At 36.9% G+C, this 17,830-nt stretch overlaps 4 protein-coding genes across 7 annotated transcripts; 1 reads left to right on the forward strand and 3 right to left on the reverse strand.

Moving 5' to 3' along the window:
* Window positions 1–282: 282 nt before the first annotated feature.
* LOC147289731 (uncharacterized) lies at window positions 283–4,023 on the reverse strand. Of its 2 annotated transcripts, XM_086237736.1 has the most exons (7): window positions 3,667–4,023; window positions 3,485–3,590; window positions 1,853–2,971; window positions 1,535–1,597; window positions 1,217–1,437; window positions 923–1,035; window positions 283–611 (listed from the first exon to the last, which is right to left on the reverse strand). In XM_086237736.1, exons 1-7 carry the CDS (start codon window positions 3,733–3,735, stop codon window positions 503–505), a joined length of 1,800 nt encoding a protein of 599 aa, XP_086093862.1. In that variant the 5' UTR covers window positions 3,736–4,023; the 3' UTR covers window positions 283–502. The 2 variants fall into 2 exon arrangements, with proteins under 2 accessions (XP_086093862.1, XP_086093863.1); XM_086237737.1 differs by lacking the exon at window positions 283–611 and having other exon boundaries at window positions 1,181–1,437.
* Window positions 4,024–4,994: 971 nt separating this feature from the next.
* Window positions 4,995–6,082, reverse strand: LOC147289732 (uncharacterized). Its single transcript, XM_086237218.1, has one exon. It carries the CDS (start codon window positions 5,886–5,888, stop codon window positions 5,139–5,141), a length of 750 nt encoding a protein of 249 aa, XP_086093344.1. The 5' UTR covers window positions 5,889–6,082; the 3' UTR covers window positions 4,995–5,138.
* Window positions 6,083–9,435: 3,353 nt separating this feature from the next.
* CHIL (Chalcone-flavanone isomerase family protein) lies at window positions 9,436–10,879 on the forward strand. 2 transcript variants are annotated; one of them, XM_086235743.1, is made up of 5 exons: window positions 9,436–9,588; window positions 9,702–9,785; window positions 9,880–10,035; window positions 10,170–10,396; window positions 10,567–10,879. In XM_086235743.1, coding segments are annotated over exons 1-5 (630 nt in total). In that variant the 5' UTR covers window positions 9,436–9,587; the 3' UTR covers window positions 10,729–10,879. The 2 variants fall into 2 exon arrangements, with proteins under 2 accessions (XP_086091869.1, XP_086091870.1); XM_086235744.1 differs by having other exon boundaries at window positions 9,524–9,584.
* Window positions 10,880–12,116: 1,237 nt separating this feature from the next.
* Window positions 12,117–14,355, reverse strand: LOC147289734 (RING/U-box superfamily protein). 2 transcript variants are annotated; one of them, XM_086236255.1, is made up of 3 exons: window positions 13,614–14,355; window positions 12,915–13,453; window positions 12,117–12,622 (listed from the first exon to the last, which is right to left on the reverse strand). In XM_086236255.1, exons 2-3 carry the CDS (start codon window positions 13,374–13,376, stop codon window positions 12,572–12,574), a joined length of 513 nt encoding a protein of 170 aa, XP_086092381.1. In that variant the 5' UTR covers window positions 13,377–13,453; window positions 13,614–14,355; the 3' UTR covers window positions 12,117–12,571. The 2 variants fall into 2 exon arrangements, with proteins under 2 accessions (XP_086092381.1, XP_086092382.1); XM_086236256.1 differs by lacking the exon at window positions 13,614–14,355 and having other exon boundaries at window positions 12,120–12,622; window positions 12,915–13,581.
* Between the last annotated feature and the right edge of the window lie 3,475 nt (window positions 14,356–17,830).

Below are 17,830 nucleotides of genomic sequence, written 5' to 3' on the forward strand. Positions count from 1 at the left end.
CATTTTTTATTTTTCCAATTTTTCCTCACTTTCAAAATCAAATAAAAAATAAAAATGAAAAGACAGTAGACTGTCGGTTGCCAACTGAGATATGGATCGCACCCCTTCAAATTCTGATACGTCATTTAAAACTGTTGTTAAACCAATCTTCAAGAAAAAAATGACAGTGCAAATATGAAACAGTGTAATGTCATAAATGGATTCAGAATTCACAAAAGGAAGTGAATTAAAGAACTTGAAAATTGACAACTAAAATGTTTCTCCTCAGATCCAAAAAAAAAAAAAAAATTGAAAAATCACAAGATTTGTTAATTCAACAATTGGAATTATAACAGTCGGATTCTGCCACTCTTGGTAAGCTGACAGATAAGTGACCTCCACTTCTAAAGCTACAGACTCAAACATTCTGCCACTTCTAATCAGTTATTTGCTGAATGCTCACTAGGGGGGAAAAAGTCAACATAATTAGGATTGATGAGAGGAAGGACTGTGGTCAACAAGGTCAGAAACAGGGTACATTCGTTGACAACAGAAAGTTGCATGTTGAATATATCGAAGCTGCAGCAGCCCTAACAGCTATTTCCCTCTCTGAGTTATCCATTTTATGTGAGCTGCATGGCAAACAAATAGATAAATGATCAATTTACAGCATTTTCTAACTGCTATAGAACCCTATTTCCCCATGTTACCACGATATTATAAGTCTCATAACATATGAGAGAGTTTGGGAAATATATTAAGAAAAGAGTTGAATTGAATACACTTTCCTATTTAGTAATAAGACAATGCATGCTGGAGGTGAAAATCATGAGTTAGACTTTGACTTATAAACAATAGGCCATCCAGCCACGTGTACATTAGAACTTAGATTTATGACTACAACAGTAGTTAAAAGGACATTTGATGCTTATAAAAGCTTTACCTGGGATCATTTTCAGAAGTTCCCAATTGTTGAGTGCCAGAAGCAGTGTTAACAAGTTGCAGGCCTTGGTCACAGTGAAATTGCATTTCTTTTACTTGGTTCAACCAACTTACCTGAAATTTATAAGCAGTATATTCTATAAGAAACTGCATGGAAAATATTTTATCAAGTTATAAGAAAGTAAACAAGCTCTGGTATTATAACACACTTTACAGAGCAACTTCACCTATTCAAAACACCCAGATTATAATACTTTACCTATGAAATGAATTTACAATTTCATTTAGCACTCACAAGTTGATTCTCTTCTTCAGAAAGTGTTTTATCCATTTGATCAAAAAGTGTTGTCCATCTTGCTCGATGCATGTCTGCACTAGCACAGCTGGAAATTCCATCGGTGGAATCTTTCATGATATAAGGATGATTCTCCTGATCAGATGAAAACTCTTTTGATAACAATGCAGGCAAATCAGTAGTTATTACATCTCTTACTCTCTTCCGACTGCGTCGTAATGCTGCAGTTATAGAATAAAGTAGACATAAGACTATGTTCAGATCAAAAAGATCCACTAATGATTTTACAGAGAGAGAGAGAGAGAGAGAGAGCATTACCTAGAAGACGTCCTTTGATGTCTTGATGGATAAGTTCCAACCATTGAGAAGCAATAGTAGCAGCTGGAAAGGAATAAGAAAAAAGTAAAAAATATCAGCTAACCTGAGACTAAGCATTCTTTCCTTCATGCAGTGTGCCTAGGACTACAGTTACCCTTACCCCATCTACTTCTTTCAAGAATGTACTCTAACATGTAAGGTCCTCCCCAATCATCACTTAACTAGCACCCTGATCTCTGACCACTTTATGCATTCATACAAGAACTCCTAATAAAATGGCATATTTATCCCAAAAAAAAAAAAAAAAAAGATAATGACCTTTAATAGAAAGATAAGACGCTGATTCCTCAGACAAAGGGCTATCATTCTCAGTCCCTTGAGTTGATGATGATAACTTCAATGCTAGCATGTCTTCCTCACTAACAAGGGTGGAGTGTGGCGTGCAACCTTTACCAGAAAACCTCTCTACTGTGGTTGGATCAGCGTCTCCACCTCTGTCCTCTTGAATCAAAGAAGATTTATTCATCAATATAGGGTACCCTCTTGACTGCCTGCCATCAGAGAAAGTATTTGGAGGCCAATTTTCATGACAGAGACGTATACCAGAATCATTCATACTTTCCAGGTCCTTCCTGTTGGCAATGTCTACACTTCCGCTCTTCGGGTGGGTTGTTTGTTTGTTTTCCACAAGGTCATTTTCCAGCATTTCAGATCTTACAAGGGCCTTTATTATTGAATGGACCTGTTTTCTATTTCTCACATGGTTGATAATCCCAGGGTTCAGTTCATTGAGCAGTCCACTTGGAGCAGCAATCTTTGTAAACCTGTCCACTTGTTCCTTCTTTGCCCGTTCTATCTTCTTCTTGAGCTCTTCATTTTTACTTTTCTTGACCCGCTGCTTTGGTATTGGTATGCCTCCATGAGTAGATGAGAGGAAACCATTTTGCTTCATCTCCTTCCACAGTCTCATTGGATCTTTCTCTTCCAAAGGACCAGTAGAGCTCCCACATTCAGAGGCATCTCCTGGCTTCAAGTAATTGTGAATTTTGTAAGGATAAAAAGGGTCTTGGTTTTCTGAGCTCGAAATATCTTCTGCATTAAGATCCAACCTAATGCCTCTTGCATTTACACATTTACTATGACCTTCTTTATCATGATCCCTAAGCAAGGTGGTCTTCTTTAAACTCTCAGAGCATTCCTGACTCTCATTCTGAACTGTGCTATTGAAAATGAACGTGTCAGTATTGAGATCCAGTAGCCTAGAAGCAGGATTGACCACTACTGGAAATGTGTTTCTTCCGGCTTTTCCTACTTGAGAAGCATCAAAATCACAGGTTATAGGCACCTCAGTAACCTGAGACATCTCTTCATCACCAAATTGGATTTGATCACCCGATTCTTTGTTTTGCAAGGATGTTGCATGATGGACATTTGTTCCTGTGACATGAGAAATTAAGAGGAAAGTATTGAACCCAAAACCACTTTGAATGGCAAACCAAAACAACTTTTTTAATTCGAACTTAAATAGACTGCAAATGATTTTCAAAGACAAGCCAAATGTGAACCCTCAATGATGGTCCTTATAGTATTGGACATCGTCATATATGATAAATTATAGATTTTCAGTGGTTTTAATTACATTATAGCTCCTTAACTCTAAACTGAGTGCACAAATTTTATTTTTAGGAGAGTACAAGTATTTACAAATTACAATAGAGTACAAAATTACAGGATAACCAATGGACAAAAAAACTAAATATATTTAAAATATAATCATTTTAAGCGCCAAAAACTAGCAACAAGAAATGGCAGATAGCGCAACACTATCGAAAACCATGTAAAATTCTTTCTTAGCTAAGGCTTATACACATACACTCTATGCACTCAAAAATGAAAAACCAATTAGAACACGCACGGCAACAAGAAATTTCAAATATTTATAGCAAGTACCTTCAGAGCGGCACACGGATTTAAGATCTCGCATTTTAACCCGTTTACGAGGACCGAGTTCACGTTCTTTACCCGACTCAGTACTAACCCGCTTCTCGCCCACCATCTAAAACAACCCAACAATCAGAAACCGATAAAATGAATGAGAACCAGAACAAACTAAGCTCAGGAAAAGAGCCAACCTTTGAATCCGATCTGGGAACCGATACCAACTGGTTTGGCCCTCTTCCCGAATCGCGTTGATTTTCCATAATCTTCGAACCCAATTCGAATACAGCACTTTTAGAACTGACCCTTTTGCAAGAACCGCCAAATCTGACTCATGGGAACCAAAAGATGCAAGCTTTTGAAGTTATAACGAAAAGGGTATGCAGAAATGATGGAAGGATGATGTTGGAGATTAGATTGAGAGTGAGGAGAGGGTTGGTGGGTTAGGGTTTTGAATGGCGGTGTAGTAGATCCGTGGGATTTTATTATTTGATTTTCAATTTGAATTGCAGAAAAGAGGAAGGGGAGAGAGAGAGAAGCGCGCTATTGCAAACGTTGTTTGTTTTGTTGGCTTGGCTCTTACTCTCTCACTCACGCTCGCATCGCATGTGCAAATTGTAATTTTTGGAGAGGCTACTCAAACTAAACAACGTGGGGATTTTCAAATTCAAACAGGTTGGAGGGACTTTAGGCCCAAACCGGAAAACCCCACCTCTTTTCCCACGCGTTCTTCTATTTAATTGTTAAAATCTTATACAAAGATTAGTTGCTAATACAAAGATTAATCACTATTCTTATGCTAGACCACTGTTTGGTTGCCTTGGAAAAATCATTACCCATGCCTTTGTTATGCCTTTGTTAGGGATTACAATAATTATGACTTATCTCCGAGCATGAGATCATACACATCACATTAATTTACCTTCTATTATAGAGTAAATGTGATGATAAATTAGGGGAAATAGCATGTATAGATTATGCGTGCACAATGTTTAATTGGTGTCAAATTTAGTATTTGTTTATCTTTCAATTTGGGATTTCTTCATCCATCATCTTTTTTATGTATTTAGTCTTAGAGAATTCATCATTTCAAGATGAACTTTCTTACTCTTCAAATGAACTAATTATCTAATGGATTCAAAGAAATAAATCCAAAACACTAAAATGCAAAGGATGAAAAAGAATAATGTTTGGGATTCTAAGTGGTATTATAATGTTTTATTGATTTATATTCTAGTCCATTTTGATGTAAATTAAGTAGTATAGCGTCATACTATTTTGAATCCAAACTTTGTATATAAATTTGGATCTTAGCATTATACTATAATACATAAACATATGGCATACAAATACATTTTTAACAATTAAATCTTAACCAATACATTTTTCATATTAAAGTATAAATTTGTAAATCGTTGGAAAATAATTAAAAGGATAATATCCTATCAAATTTAAGTTATGCAAAAAACAATCCACAAACATTAAAACAACCAACATCATCCTCAATTTCAAGAGGACACTATTTAGTAAAATGGTTCCTTCTTTGTATAATAATAAGTTGTATCCATATACACGATAAATCAACGGACCATCAATTGGTTTGGTCCTCTGGTTCGTTTGTTTTTAATTTACAAATTACAAATGAGGTGGGTCGGAATGGGTGATGTCATATCCCCTGGGCCTGCAACAACCAAGAATTCTTGAGCTGCGACTGGGCCGTCTCCCTGAAACTGTTGACCCGAACCAAACAAAAATGGGTACAGCCCAAGCTCATTCGGCCACACCCGGGCCCAACCTTAACTCTACTGGTCTTCAACAAGTAACAAGCTGGCCCACACTCCTGCCCCTTCCCCTGCACCACTAACCCCCACGCTCTCGTAATCCCATCACCACCGTCACCGTCACCGTCATCTTTATCCATTAGTTCTTCAACAAAGATAACGCCGTCAGGAAACGGTACCTCTCCCGCCTCCCATTTCCCTCTAATCTCAGCCCAATTCTGTTTCTCCACCCCCTTCTCCGTCTCAAGCCTCGGCTTGTCGTCGCCGGCGCTCCGACCGTACACATGGACCAGCAGCGGCGCTTCTCGAAGGTTCTTGACGATCTCCACCACCGACTCCCTCATCCAATCGTCCAGCTTCTCGTACGACAACGCCGCCGTTTCGCTTCCATTTCTATCCCCATCGCCACGTCGACGACTCCGTTCTGGTCTCTCCAAACCCGTCCGCCCCATCGCCACCGCCGAAAATGAATTCCCTCTTTTGCCCTTGGATTCGGTGCGGGAACCGCGGATCATCATCGAACAGCACAGTCGAGCACTCTGATTGGAAGGACTGCAAAGATTGTCTTGACGGCGATCAAGAACGTTGTTATTCAAACATTGATTTCCTCCGCAATGAATGCCCAACGACGCCATTCACGGAGAGAGAGAGAGAGCAGTGCGTCCAAACAAGAGGATTTGGGTATAGGAGCAGTTGTTGTTTGAATGATTATACACAAGCTAGCAGAGCCAAACAGAGAGTTGTGCAATTTCACAACTGACTGGGATTAAATAATACGAATCCGATTGAGAAAAAACGTTTCTGTTTCCCAGTCGATTGAAATTGCAGACTTGCAAGTTATTATTTGTTACTTGCGTACGCGTCCAAGTAATTGGGCACGAGCTCCTTGCAATCCAGAACGTGGTCGGATTCTTCGCCCACGTGCCTCACACGCGGGCGCGGGCTTCTCAATTTTCAACGTGGAATTGCTCTTTCAATCAGGGCCGCTCATCTTCATGACTTCTGGTCAGGTCAATGGTCTCCGCATTTTAATTGTGTGTTTCGTGAAATTAAAAATAATCAAGTCTAGGTCGGTTCCATTTCGCTACTGGGAGTTTGGTGGGATTTACGTGGCGCGTGGCGACACGGGGAAAGTGCATGCAGTTCGGACGCTGGCACGGCCCAAACACCCGCTCAATGTAAAGCCTGACCAATGAAGCCAGCGAGAATTGCCACGTCAGCGGAGTTGGCCATGCTGACTCATCCCCACAGTAATTCCACCTGGAGTTAGTTTGCTGTACAAATTTTGTTGTCGAAGAGATCGTGTGAATCTAAAGAACATACGTATATGATCAACAAACAACCACCTTCGTACGTTTTCCTTTGGCCTCAAAATGAAGTACGTAGCTCTACGTACGTCAGGCGTTAATAACAATTGCAAGGATAATTGCATGAGATCCATCGTCACAAAATTTAGTTATCATTCTCACTCTTTTTATTATTTTTTTTTTACCAATTCACTCTTTTTATTCTTTATTATAGTCTAAGATGTATGATCCATATGACCCTATCTATTTATATAATTTTTTTTTTTTGCCAAAATAACGTTATTTTAGGTATAATCACAATATTAAAATAAAAAAACTAAGCAATGAATCTAATCTCTAAAACAATATGTGAGTGTACGAAAAGCAAAACTCGAATATGAATTTCAAATTCATGAAAACATGTAGCCTTATATTATGTCAAATGTATTGAGGATATTATAATTAGGGTCATATACATAAACACGCGAAAAGTAGCCTCTATGGATCAAATAGTTGTTTTGGTAATCCAATTTTAGGTTGTCGTGCAATATGCAAGTGATATGTAATTATAATTTCACTCAACAACTGTTATAATTGTTACTTAACAACACCTGACAAATTGTGTTGAGAAACATATATTCTATTTTTATACATAAAAATGTGAAGATTTATTACACTAATACAAAAAATCACATGCACTCTAATTTTATGATTGTTTGTTACTCAAATATTGTCAATGAGTAACAGTTACGTTGCCATTAACCAAAAACAAAAGCAATCGATTTGAGACTTAAAACTTGATCAGAAAAGAAAATTTTCAAATGCCTGAATTTTGCTATTATAATTAATTCCAAAGCATCCATATTGCCCAAGGAATTTTTTTTTTTTAAATGAAATTACATATATTTGTTTTTGGACTAAAATTTTGGAATTTACATAAAGCACACCTGTGAATGACGACCATGAAAACAGTACTTTAAGTTGATAGTTGAAACTTGAAAGAAGCTTCAAGGAAATTGGGCTGATATATTATATATAGGACGAACATATTGACTTTTGAATAATTCAAATTCTCCAGATTATGTCATTTGACAGATGGTTCCTTCCTTAACCTTTCGGTGAAGCTTGACCGGAAGGCCCATCCCCAGGCATGGGCTCACGCGTTATGGGCTCGTTCTTGATTGTCGGTGTCCAATAATTTCTCATCAGATGATGAACAAATACGGACCCGGGGCATATCCGTGGGCCTGCTCCGAATGGAATGTATGATTGTGTGTGTATGGGGGAAATGACTTTGATGAGCTCTCGAATATGTTGCTGTCCAAGTGAGTACCAGATGACATCCAAAAAACCTGTCATTATTAATTTAGACAACAATATTAGAGAAATAATTTTATGCGAATCTTACGTAGTTGGTTTTTAAGTCCACATCTCAAATAATTGGTTTTAAGTCTACAATTTATATTTGCTTAATATATGTTTCGTACGTGAGAGTACTATTCTCTAATAACTTAATTTTATTGGGATAAGTAGAGGTCTCGAGTTTGAAACTTTTGTGTATTGAGCTAGGCTTAGGGAATAGAAGATCAAATCCCACATATTTGCATGGATATCATGTTAACTAATTTGTGTATGCATTAACCAGGCAGGTGATGCTATATACTTCCTTACCTTTCATCCCTTAGGAATGTCATAGGCATCAAAGATTCAAAGGCAGTGTCTCTCCAAGCAAATTTAAAGTTGCTGGATGAAGGTTTTCCTAAGTGATGAGCCCAAGGCAGAGTTTTGTTGGGCTTGTGTAGTAATGTGAAGGCCCAGCTATTGGTCTTGGACTTTTTTCTTTTTAAGTACAGTACTGCTATTAAGGTAACTCGGTCCAAGCTGAGCAGCTGCCCAATGAGTTCAAACCTGAGCATTTTCCTCAGTACATTTTCTAGGTGGGCCCTTATATTTTGTTTTTTTTTTTTTTTGTAATCCATTTTATATTGGGTTTGCAAAGACCAAATACGACCCCCAATTATGTATAGCTGCCAAAAGTTTTAGAAACTATGCCAAGAAAAGAGATTAATGGGGTAGGTAGAAGGAGAGGTTGCTACAAGCCTGAACTGTTGAACACGTGGGTAGCTGGAGGCCTTTAATATAAAGACTATAATTTTCAGCCAAAATGAAAATGACAATATGATTTCTCATAAATGCCCCTAGCCTGCAAAATGGGTTAGGTAATTCACTTCCCTAGTTCCCTTGAATGTTGAATTTATTTGGCATTCTAAATTCTGAACAGAAGGTGTAAGATATGAGCTAACAGCAAGGAGATGCAGTCAGATTTTCTTGTAAAAATACTACTGCTACAGATGCACAAGAGCCCTTTGTTGAACAAAAAATTTGGTAAAGATTAAGAAAGTGACTCTCTTGGTGCCTCTACAACTGACTATCTTGGTGTGAGTGTAAGTGATGGCAACAATTAGTTGAAAGTTGGGTAAATTGGTAGAGACTTTAATATAGAGTAATATTTTTTTGTGAAACATTTGACATGTTATATTATTATTTTTTTGTTATATTAAAGGAAATCGAATTCTGGACCTAGTTTAATTCTAACTCTTATCTCACTCACCCTTACCACTTGGACTAACCCTAAAAACTTGATATATTATATTATTAAACTGTCAATGTTAATTATATATTTAAATAAAATTTTACTTAATTAATCATTTATATTGACAATATGGTAACATAATGTTTGAATAATAATAATAATATGGTAATATAATTAACAGTTTTCCATAAATGTAAAAGTGTAATGGACATTTGGGGTTGTTATTGGAATTCAAAGTAGAGTTGGAGAAGGTGAGATGAAATCACAAGCTTGTCAACCTCCACAACCTACCACTTGGCCAAGACTGGAAGGCAGTGTCAGCTGAAATAGCAGAGCCCAAGATATATAGAGGCTGAAATATCGTCTTTACTCTCATTGTTTCTTTAGACAACATTTCTATTTGCTTTATTCATCTCCACAGCTGCTTGCTAATCAGCTCCCTCAAAAACACAGTCAGTAAGAGCTCTCTGTCTCTCCACACAATGTTAAAATGTTTATCTTTCTCTACTTCTGCCCTTTTTTTTTTTGAATTTTAGCAAGACTGAATTTTCTATGTTTATGCACCACAGTGGGCACTGAAATGGTACTGGTAGATGAAGTCCCTTTTCCTCCACAGATCACAACCACCAAGCCATTATCTCTGCTGGGTCATGGTAATTAGTAATTACCCTTCTTTCACGTGTACTTGCATTTAATTAGCAAAGGAAAATGAAAAATTGCTGATGAGTTATTGGGTTTGTGTTACAGGAATTACAGACATTGAGATACACTTTCTTCAAATTAAGTTCACAGCAATTGGGGTTTACTTAGACCCTGAAATTGTGGGACATCTGCAACAATGGAAGGCCAAGAAAGGAACTGAACTTGCCGAAGATGATGACTTTTTTGAGGCTCTTATTTCTGGTAATTAAAAATTATAATACCATCCATCCAATGTTTCAAAGTTTCAATCTGCAGCTAGCTTTCACTTTTCTTTTGCCTAATACCATTTTTGTTAAACCCTTGAATCTTGATCAAATCATGTATTTTGCATGCAGCTCCTGTTGAGAAATTCATAAGGGTTGTGGTGATTAAGGAGATCAAAGGGTCTCAATATGGGGTGCAGCTTGAGAGTACTGTGAGAGATCGATTGGCAGCTGATGACAAATATGAAGAAGAGGAGGAGGAAGCCTTGGAAAAAATTGTTGAATTCTTTCAATCAAAATATTTCAAGAAAGACTCCACCATCACATTTCATTTTCCAGCAACTTCTGCCACTGCTGAGGTAAGATTTGAAGGGTAGAAAGGGCATGTTTGAAAGTGTTTGTTTATGTATTATTTGTGTAACCAAAAAGGACATAGCTACCAAAAGTCAAAAGTGCTTTTAGGCCAGTAGATTATACTCTGAAGTTGCTACTATTTCTAATTATTATATGCATGTATGTATATCTGCAGATTGTGTTTAGCACTGAAGGGAAGGAAGAGTCAAAAATCAAAGTGGAGAATGCAAACGTGGTTGAGATGATCAAGAAGTGGTATTTGGGTGGGACTAGAGGGGTGTCTCCTTCAACCATCTCCTCTTTGGCTAACACACTCTCCGCCGAGTTGACTAAGTAGTGACCATTTGATTTTGATTGTCTGGTTATGGGCTTTGTGGGTTGCTAGCTACTATTGTTTGCAAAAGTCTCATTTTGAAGTTTATGAATTGGAAAAACCTGCTGTTTCTTGTGCTCTTCTCTGTAATAAAGTGAATGAATCATATTATATACTCAAGTCTCTCATATATGCTAATGGTAACATCAAAACACTCAAGTTTAATGGTTAATTATAAGCCTGCTCTAGAAAATTAGATACAAGGACCTCCCAAGTTCATTATTGGTCCTCAAATCACTCATGGGTTATTGACCAAAAAATAAATAAATACCTCATGGGTTGGGCGTAATCTTGGCTCCCAGTGGACCAATTCTAATGAATGTTGCAAAAGAGTAGCCCATTTGAGGAGTTCATAGAGGTCCATTCCAATCCATGTCTTCTCAAGGCTTCAATAATTAGACAACCCTTCCACTCTTCACAAAAACACTAAAAATGACGACTTTAATATGACAAATAATGTTACTTGTATCAATTTTTTCTCCAATTTTTTTTTTTTTTTTCTTTCGAACAACAAAGACACGCAAGTTAGGATGAAAATTGGGCTATATAATATGTACTTGATGATATAGTTGGGCTAGTAGTTTGACATATTTTAGGGCCTAGGCCCATTTTCAACCACTAACGTTGGAATATTAGCAGAAATGGGCTTTGCACTCAAAATTTAATCAATACTCAAGTAAAATAATTTAAAAAGTGGAAAATTTGAAATACTAAAAAAAAAAGCTGACCATGAGCCCCCATCCCATGTACCCTTTTGGTACCTACCAAGTTACCAACCACAGTGGGCCTCATGCACACTCTTATGCACACCCAACCCACCAGTAATAGAGAGATTCGAACTGGCTATCAATTCTGCTCATCCCACTATGCTCAGTTCAATTGCTCATACATGACAAATTCTGTACCCTATTTAGTACGTTTATGTCCTTTTATGATGTAGTCGTAGCTAGTGGCACATATGACATAACATAGTAATGTACATTTTTAGTGGACATATGGTTCAATGATTCTACCAAAAGAAATTGTCACAAAAAATGAACCATGACATATGAATACCTCCTCCACAAGTAGCCATCGGTCCTGATTGTTCCACAAGTTTTCCCTAGAAAATGTCTCCCCTGTAATCTTTGAAATCGAGGAAAAATCTTAAAGATAGATATAGAATCATAGATCAATCAGGTTCAAAGGAATGGGGGGGGTGGCCCAATGATAAATGATGCTTAAGAAAATGTCCTCATCACACCCACAAGTACTGATCCTCATTACTTGAAAACATGGGTTTGAGGTAGTGCAGGAATCAAATTTTTCATTTGTGGGCCAAAAAAAGGTGATGGAGGTGAAGAAGAATGGAGAGGAAAGTGTTTGAGATTCCATTCTGTCAGCACAGAATGATGCTTCTTTCTAGTATATATATAATTGCCCATCAAACCAAACAGGGAAAATAGAAAGGTGCATGAATGATTTGGTTATAAACTTCCTCAGAGAATACAGTTTCTTGAAAAATGCTTCTGTTTTCACCAGGCTTTCCATTGTATACCTTAACCTTTTCTATTATTAGACCAAGCTCTCTCCTATGTTATATTGTAGAATTTTAAAAAGAAAGGAAAATTCACTTCTTTTCTAAAACTTGGGCTGTGAATGAATGAAACTTTTTCATGGGACTTGCCCAATTTAGGGTACCATTTTAGGTAGCCTAGACTGCCACATAGCACATGACATGTGAACATTGTGAAGTGTATATTCACATAGATGGGTTTGTTGCAGTTAATTTGCTTAATTGCTTTGCATACCAAGAGTCGGTTGAAATTTATGCTTGGACTTTTCTTGGTCTGTCCTGGCTCAGAATATGAATCTTCACCTTCAAGTTAAACACCACCTTTAGTACAACACAGAGTGGATAATATTATCCATCATATAAGGTGCACAATTTTGACCTATTTCACAAAAATAAGCAGATAACAAGCATTTGCCAACTTCAGCTTCTTTCTGCCACACATGTACATAGTCACAGACACAGTATTGCCTCAAAAACCTCATATAACCATTGGCTTTGCACCTCAGATTACATATATGATATGAACTAAAAAAGTACTTTTAACCCAAAAAATTAACTAAAAAATTCTTCTAATTTCAAAACATTCTCAACCAACCTCTTCAACAGCTATAGGCACATCACCACCTTGTGCTCCAGATGGTGCATTCTCATGATGTCTGATATCAACTTCTGCAGAATCTGAACTTGGTGGTTGTTGTTCTAGCAATGACTGCCTGCAAGTTGGGCATGAAGAGTGTGATAACAGCCATGTGTCTATGCACCTCACATGGAATCCATGGTTACATTTTGGTAGCACCCTCACTTTCTGACCGGCTGCAAATTCCGCAAGGCAAATTGGGCAATCTGTGGCAAGAATATTGACCCCTGACCCGTACGGTACAATGGGAATCTGCCGCAATGTGCTCTTCTTCAGCCCTGTGGCCGCCAGCCGGGCCGCCGCCTCATCCGGGGTCTCGAAAGTGAACCTCCGGCTGCATCTCAGTGCACAACGCACGATTGAGTTGAGTCCCAATGCACATATCAGTGCACAGAGCAAGGCTGCTAGGATGATCACCATGTTGGTATCAAAATTGGCCTCATTGGTGTATGCCCCACGTGTCCTGCTTCCATTGGCTGGGCCTGGTGGGCTTGATCCTGTGTCAAGAAGTAGCCGGTGTGGACGGTGATGAAGAGTTACCATTGATATGAGTCTTAATGGGATCACCAATTCACAATCACCAAAACTAACAGAGGAAGAATAGCTCACAACTCTTGCACACCCTCTCCTAATTTATGGGAACTTTAAAGTTTATACCTTTTTGCTGAACTTAGGCAAATAAGCTTGAAGCTTCGTTTCTCCATGGTTTTTTGGCACCAAATCGAACCACAAAGGAGACTGAGAGAAGGGAATTCATCTTCCCCATATAAAGAACAAAGCTTTCTCTAATTTGCTCCACCTTTGGCTCCTTTTTTTATGCTGAAATTCTATGCAAGTCTGGTGGTAGCAGAGTAGCAGTAATGGAGGAATTAAAAGAGCAGAGTTTTTGGGAGTGAGAGAAACTGCAAAAAGTGGGACTTCTTGTTTGTTTCTTACCTTGTGGCTCCTCTTTGATTTATACCTCTGTTGTCAGATAAAGAGAGAGATGGGTTTTTTCAGTTGAGGTAATGTCTGTCAGGATTCCAAGTAGATAAAAGACTTTCAAGAAAGCATATTTTGATGGTCTATGTGATAAGGGAAGGGATGGTGAATAGTATTTATTCATCAAGACTCCAAAGGTTGAACTTGAAGGTAATCACCATAATTAATTCAAATCTAGAATGGTTCCACATTTATAACCCAATAAAGCCTTTTTCCTTAGAACAATCCCAATTCCCAAACTCAAAGAAACACAGCTTTGAAGATGAAGGGGACTATGACTTATATAATAAACCTTACCTAAAGGTTTCCAGTGTGAGCAGATGAAGGTTTTTCTGGTTCTCTCATTCCAAGTGGAGAGAGAGAGAGAGAGAGAGAGAGAGAGAGAGAGAGAGAGAGAGAATTGATATTGCTGCAGATTGTGAGAGTGTTTTGGACTTATTAAGTCTTGTAGTATATGGATTGTGGACGCTGGAATACAGATAAAAGGATACCAAATGGGATTAAGATGGGTGTCTTTTCAATTTTCATTCAAGGTGTGCATTATTGTTGAGAGAAATGGCACAAAGAGGATTAAACTTTAGGATCAAGTAGATGGAAAAAGGTGCCTAGGCTTAGCAAACCATAAAAATAAGGACGCTACTTTGGTCACCCTTGGGTACCTCAAGGTCACCCCTCTCTTCAAAATAACAATTTTGGTAATGCCAACGTATATTCAGAACTGTTCACTTTTTAGATCATCTATTATAGATCATTTCTACAAAAAATCAACTCAATCGGAAATCGTTTGATTATATAACTGTTGTTGATTAAATAGAAAAAATCAACGGTTTAGTCAAAAAATCACTATTTAATTGAAAACCATCAATTTTTTCTACTTAATTGACAACAGTTATATAACCAAACGATTTCCGATTGATTTGATTTTTTGCAGAGATAATCTATAATAGGTGATCTAAAAAGTGAACGATTCCGATCATGTGCCGATATTACCGAAATTGTTATTTTGTGGAGAGAGGTGACATTGGGGTATCCCAAAGGGTGACCCAAATATTTTCCTAAAAATAAAGTGGAGGAAAGAATGCTTAAGAATTTTGATTAAGGTACCTGATCCCACCTAATCTTAATTGTGATTTGTGAGTGAGTTAAAGAAAAAAAGCTTATTCCCAGCACCAAGTCCTTGTTCCACTCCTACACTCCTTGCTTTATTAAAAAGTCAAATAATTGTTTCTCCAATTTAAGCCGATGTTCATCCTTAGATCCCAATATATTGAGATAATGCTAATGTCGACATTTGCTTGTACTATGTGAGAGATGACATAACAATTAACAAATAATTGTTGTATCAATAATGGTTATAGAAGTTAACCTCCACTCTGATTAATTAATATTTGGTACAATAGTATGACATAACAAATGATTTAGTGTTTACCATACATATGGTCTAACTAATTCTTACATCGCTCGTGCAAGGATAATTTCTCTCGACATTCCCATATAAAGTTTCTTGATTTGAGAATTGCACATTACTTTGAGGCAATGTTATTAGCAGTCCATAATTGTATTCCTACGCTTTTTGGAGGAGTGCACATAACACTATATTTATTTCAGCGTTATATAACTTATATGCAGATTCTCCAGAAGAAAAAAGGAATACAATAAGAGTGCGAATCATACTAACCTTTATTTATTACTTTTGAGTTCCTTTTTTTTTTTTTTTTAATATGTAGTTCATGGTTCCTTGTATTGACAATATTTTTTTAGATTGATATTATAATTAAATATGCGCACTTTTTGGTATTTTCAAAATTTCATCTAGCCATCCTGTTTGCTATATATATATATATATATAAATAATAATAATATTAGGCTCCTTTCGTTAAGGTATACATTATCTTAAACATGATGAGTTACGGCTTGTAAGACTCACTTTGCATTGTAATTTGATGATCGAAGCCATTTAATTTCTAAGTCTCTATTCAATGATCATCCTTGTAAAAAAATAGATAAATCGAAAATCATTAAGAAATCTAATTGTGATAGAATAAATAGACGAATATATGGATTACGTTAACACTTGAAATGATGACCTTTTAATCAAATGGTTAAATAATTTCCGATTTGTTTAATCTTTTGCAAAGATAATTCTTGTATAAAGACTTAAAAAATGGACGGCTTCGATTATCGAATTATAATGTAAAGTGGGTTTCACAAACCATACTTCATCATGTTTAAAATGAGATAAACCTCAACAGAAATAGCCTCATTATAATATAATATATATTGAAAATTTTCCATGGATAGATTATTGAGTATATTGAGTATAATTGAGATTTGAGTCCTGAGTCGTTTGAAAATTTTATAATCTCAATTTAGGATTAGTCCGTAATAGTTGGTTTTTCACTAACATGGTGAATTGGAACCTAAAGTCGTCCTAAATTATGAGTTATTAACATATATTAACATGCATATATTCTCATTGTCATGAAAAGCATAAGATTTGACCAAGTGTAATTGGCTTCTTTATCCATAGCCTGATAGCCATCTACTGAGATCACAACAGTAACGTAAGTATGAAAGTGAATCAAAACTGCATTGCATGTATATCCATAACCCACCATGTATAACAAAATGGACCATAATCATTATCTAGTCTTTTCTGTCAAGTCCAAATTTATGGAAAACTTATTATCAACATGAATTGTTTGATTCCCCATTTATTAATTTTTTTTTTCCTGTTGGACAGGGACATGTTTATCTTGTTTGTCAAGATACCTGTGACTACTCTGAGTAGGTTTATCATCATATATGTATTGCATGGCATGTGAAGTAGGCAGTGTGGCACATTCAAATCCTGTGGCTAATTACAGGACTAGAGAGATTTTGAGGTAGTGATTATTCCACATAGGTCTAGTCCAATATGCCAATGGACCCTGGAAATTAATTGTAGAGCAAAACACCTGCCTGCCCGGATTTGGTCAAGTTCCATCACATGCATCCATATATATTATGTAACATGTTAATGCTCTCACCTACTTTGCTAGCTAACCCCCCAAAGTCCCAATTCATCAACATCAACAGTACCTTCACTATTAATTAGGTGGACAACATGTGGAGCAGCTTCAACCAGTCAATTAAACTAGCCTCTCAAACATCTTCTTCATCATCCTCTTGTATCTAATCTAGATCTGCTCTCTGGTCCCTTTATAGCTGAAAAAAAAACAACCCATTTGGTGGGTTACTGGACCAAGATGTTTACCAGCAGCTGAGACAGTCTAACATGCCCATTATAGAGCAGAGACATTTATACTTGATGGCGTAGGAGCCTACTCAAAATCCTCAATGCTGTAGTACCAAGGATTTTCATTGTGAATTAAATTATTTTTATTTTATTTTTATGCCACATTGATATCACATTTTTAATAAAGATAAAAATTCACCTGTAATAAAGCAAATAACATACCTCTGACATTACTTTTTCAGCGTGTGTGTATATATATATTTATAGTTGGTAGACAAGAATATGCAAATGATTCATATATAGTTTAATGAAAACTTGATTCAATAATAATGCAGTTGTTTATTCATCTCTCCAATAATGCTCACTTGTCTCTCTCACCCTTCTGCTCTCTGCTCTCACATCCAATCAACCTTTCACATTTCATGACAGAACTTTCCAAAAAACCGAAGTTGGTTATTGGGCCTTGCTCGTGTATGTCTCTTCTAGAGTCGGCCCAATATGAATTGGACCTTCTATACCTTTATTGAGTAAAGCCCAATCCACAATCTCAGATTCTCAATCGACTACCGAATCTTGGTCCAGCAAGAAACGACGCCGTTTGGTTCGGATTCTCATTTTCGCTCTGAACTTGACCTCGAGTGAAGAACACTCACTC

Source organism: Dryas octopetala, chromosome 3 (genome assembly GCF_963921425.1).
Source record: "Dryas octopetala chromosome 3, drDryOcto1.1, whole genome shotgun sequence".
NCBI classification, from domain to species: Eukaryota; Viridiplantae; Streptophyta; class Magnoliopsida; order Rosales; family Rosaceae; genus Dryas; species Dryas octopetala.

Bases quoted from the DNA above. Each gene is read 5' to 3' on its own strand.
- LOC147289732 (XM_086237218.1), bottom strand. From the start codon at position 5,888: ATGGCGTCGTTGGGCATTCATTGCGGAGGAAATCAATGTTTGAATAAC.
- CHIL (XM_086235743.1), top strand. The intron at 9,786-9,879 runs GTAATTAGTAAT...TTTGTGTTACAG, and splicing joins ATTATCTCTGCTGGGTCATG to GAATTACAGACATTGAGATA. The intron at 10,397-10,566 runs GTAAGATTTGAA...GTATATCTGCAG, and splicing joins CAACTTCTGCCACTGCTGAG to ATTGTGTTTAGCACTGAAGG.
- LOC147289734 (XM_086236256.1), bottom strand. From the start codon at position 13,499: ATGGTAACTCTTCATCACCGTCCACACCGGCTACTTCTTGACACAGGA. The intron at 12,623-12,914 runs GTTGGTTGAGAA...TTTAACTTGAAG, and splicing joins TGCCTATAGCTGTTGAAGAG to GTGAAGATTCATATTCTGAG.
- LOC147289731 (XM_086237736.1), bottom strand. From the start codon at position 3,735: ATGGAAAATCAACGCGATTCGGGAAGAGGGCCAAACCAGTTGGTATCG. The intron at 1,598-1,852 runs GTCATTATCTTT...ATTCCTTTCCAG, and splicing joins GTCTTATCTTTCTATTAAAG to CTGCTACTATTGCTTCTCAA. The intron at 1,036-1,216 runs GTGAGTGCTAAA...TATAAATTTCAG, and splicing joins CTGAAGAAGAGAATCAACTT to GTAAGTTGGTTGAACCAAGT.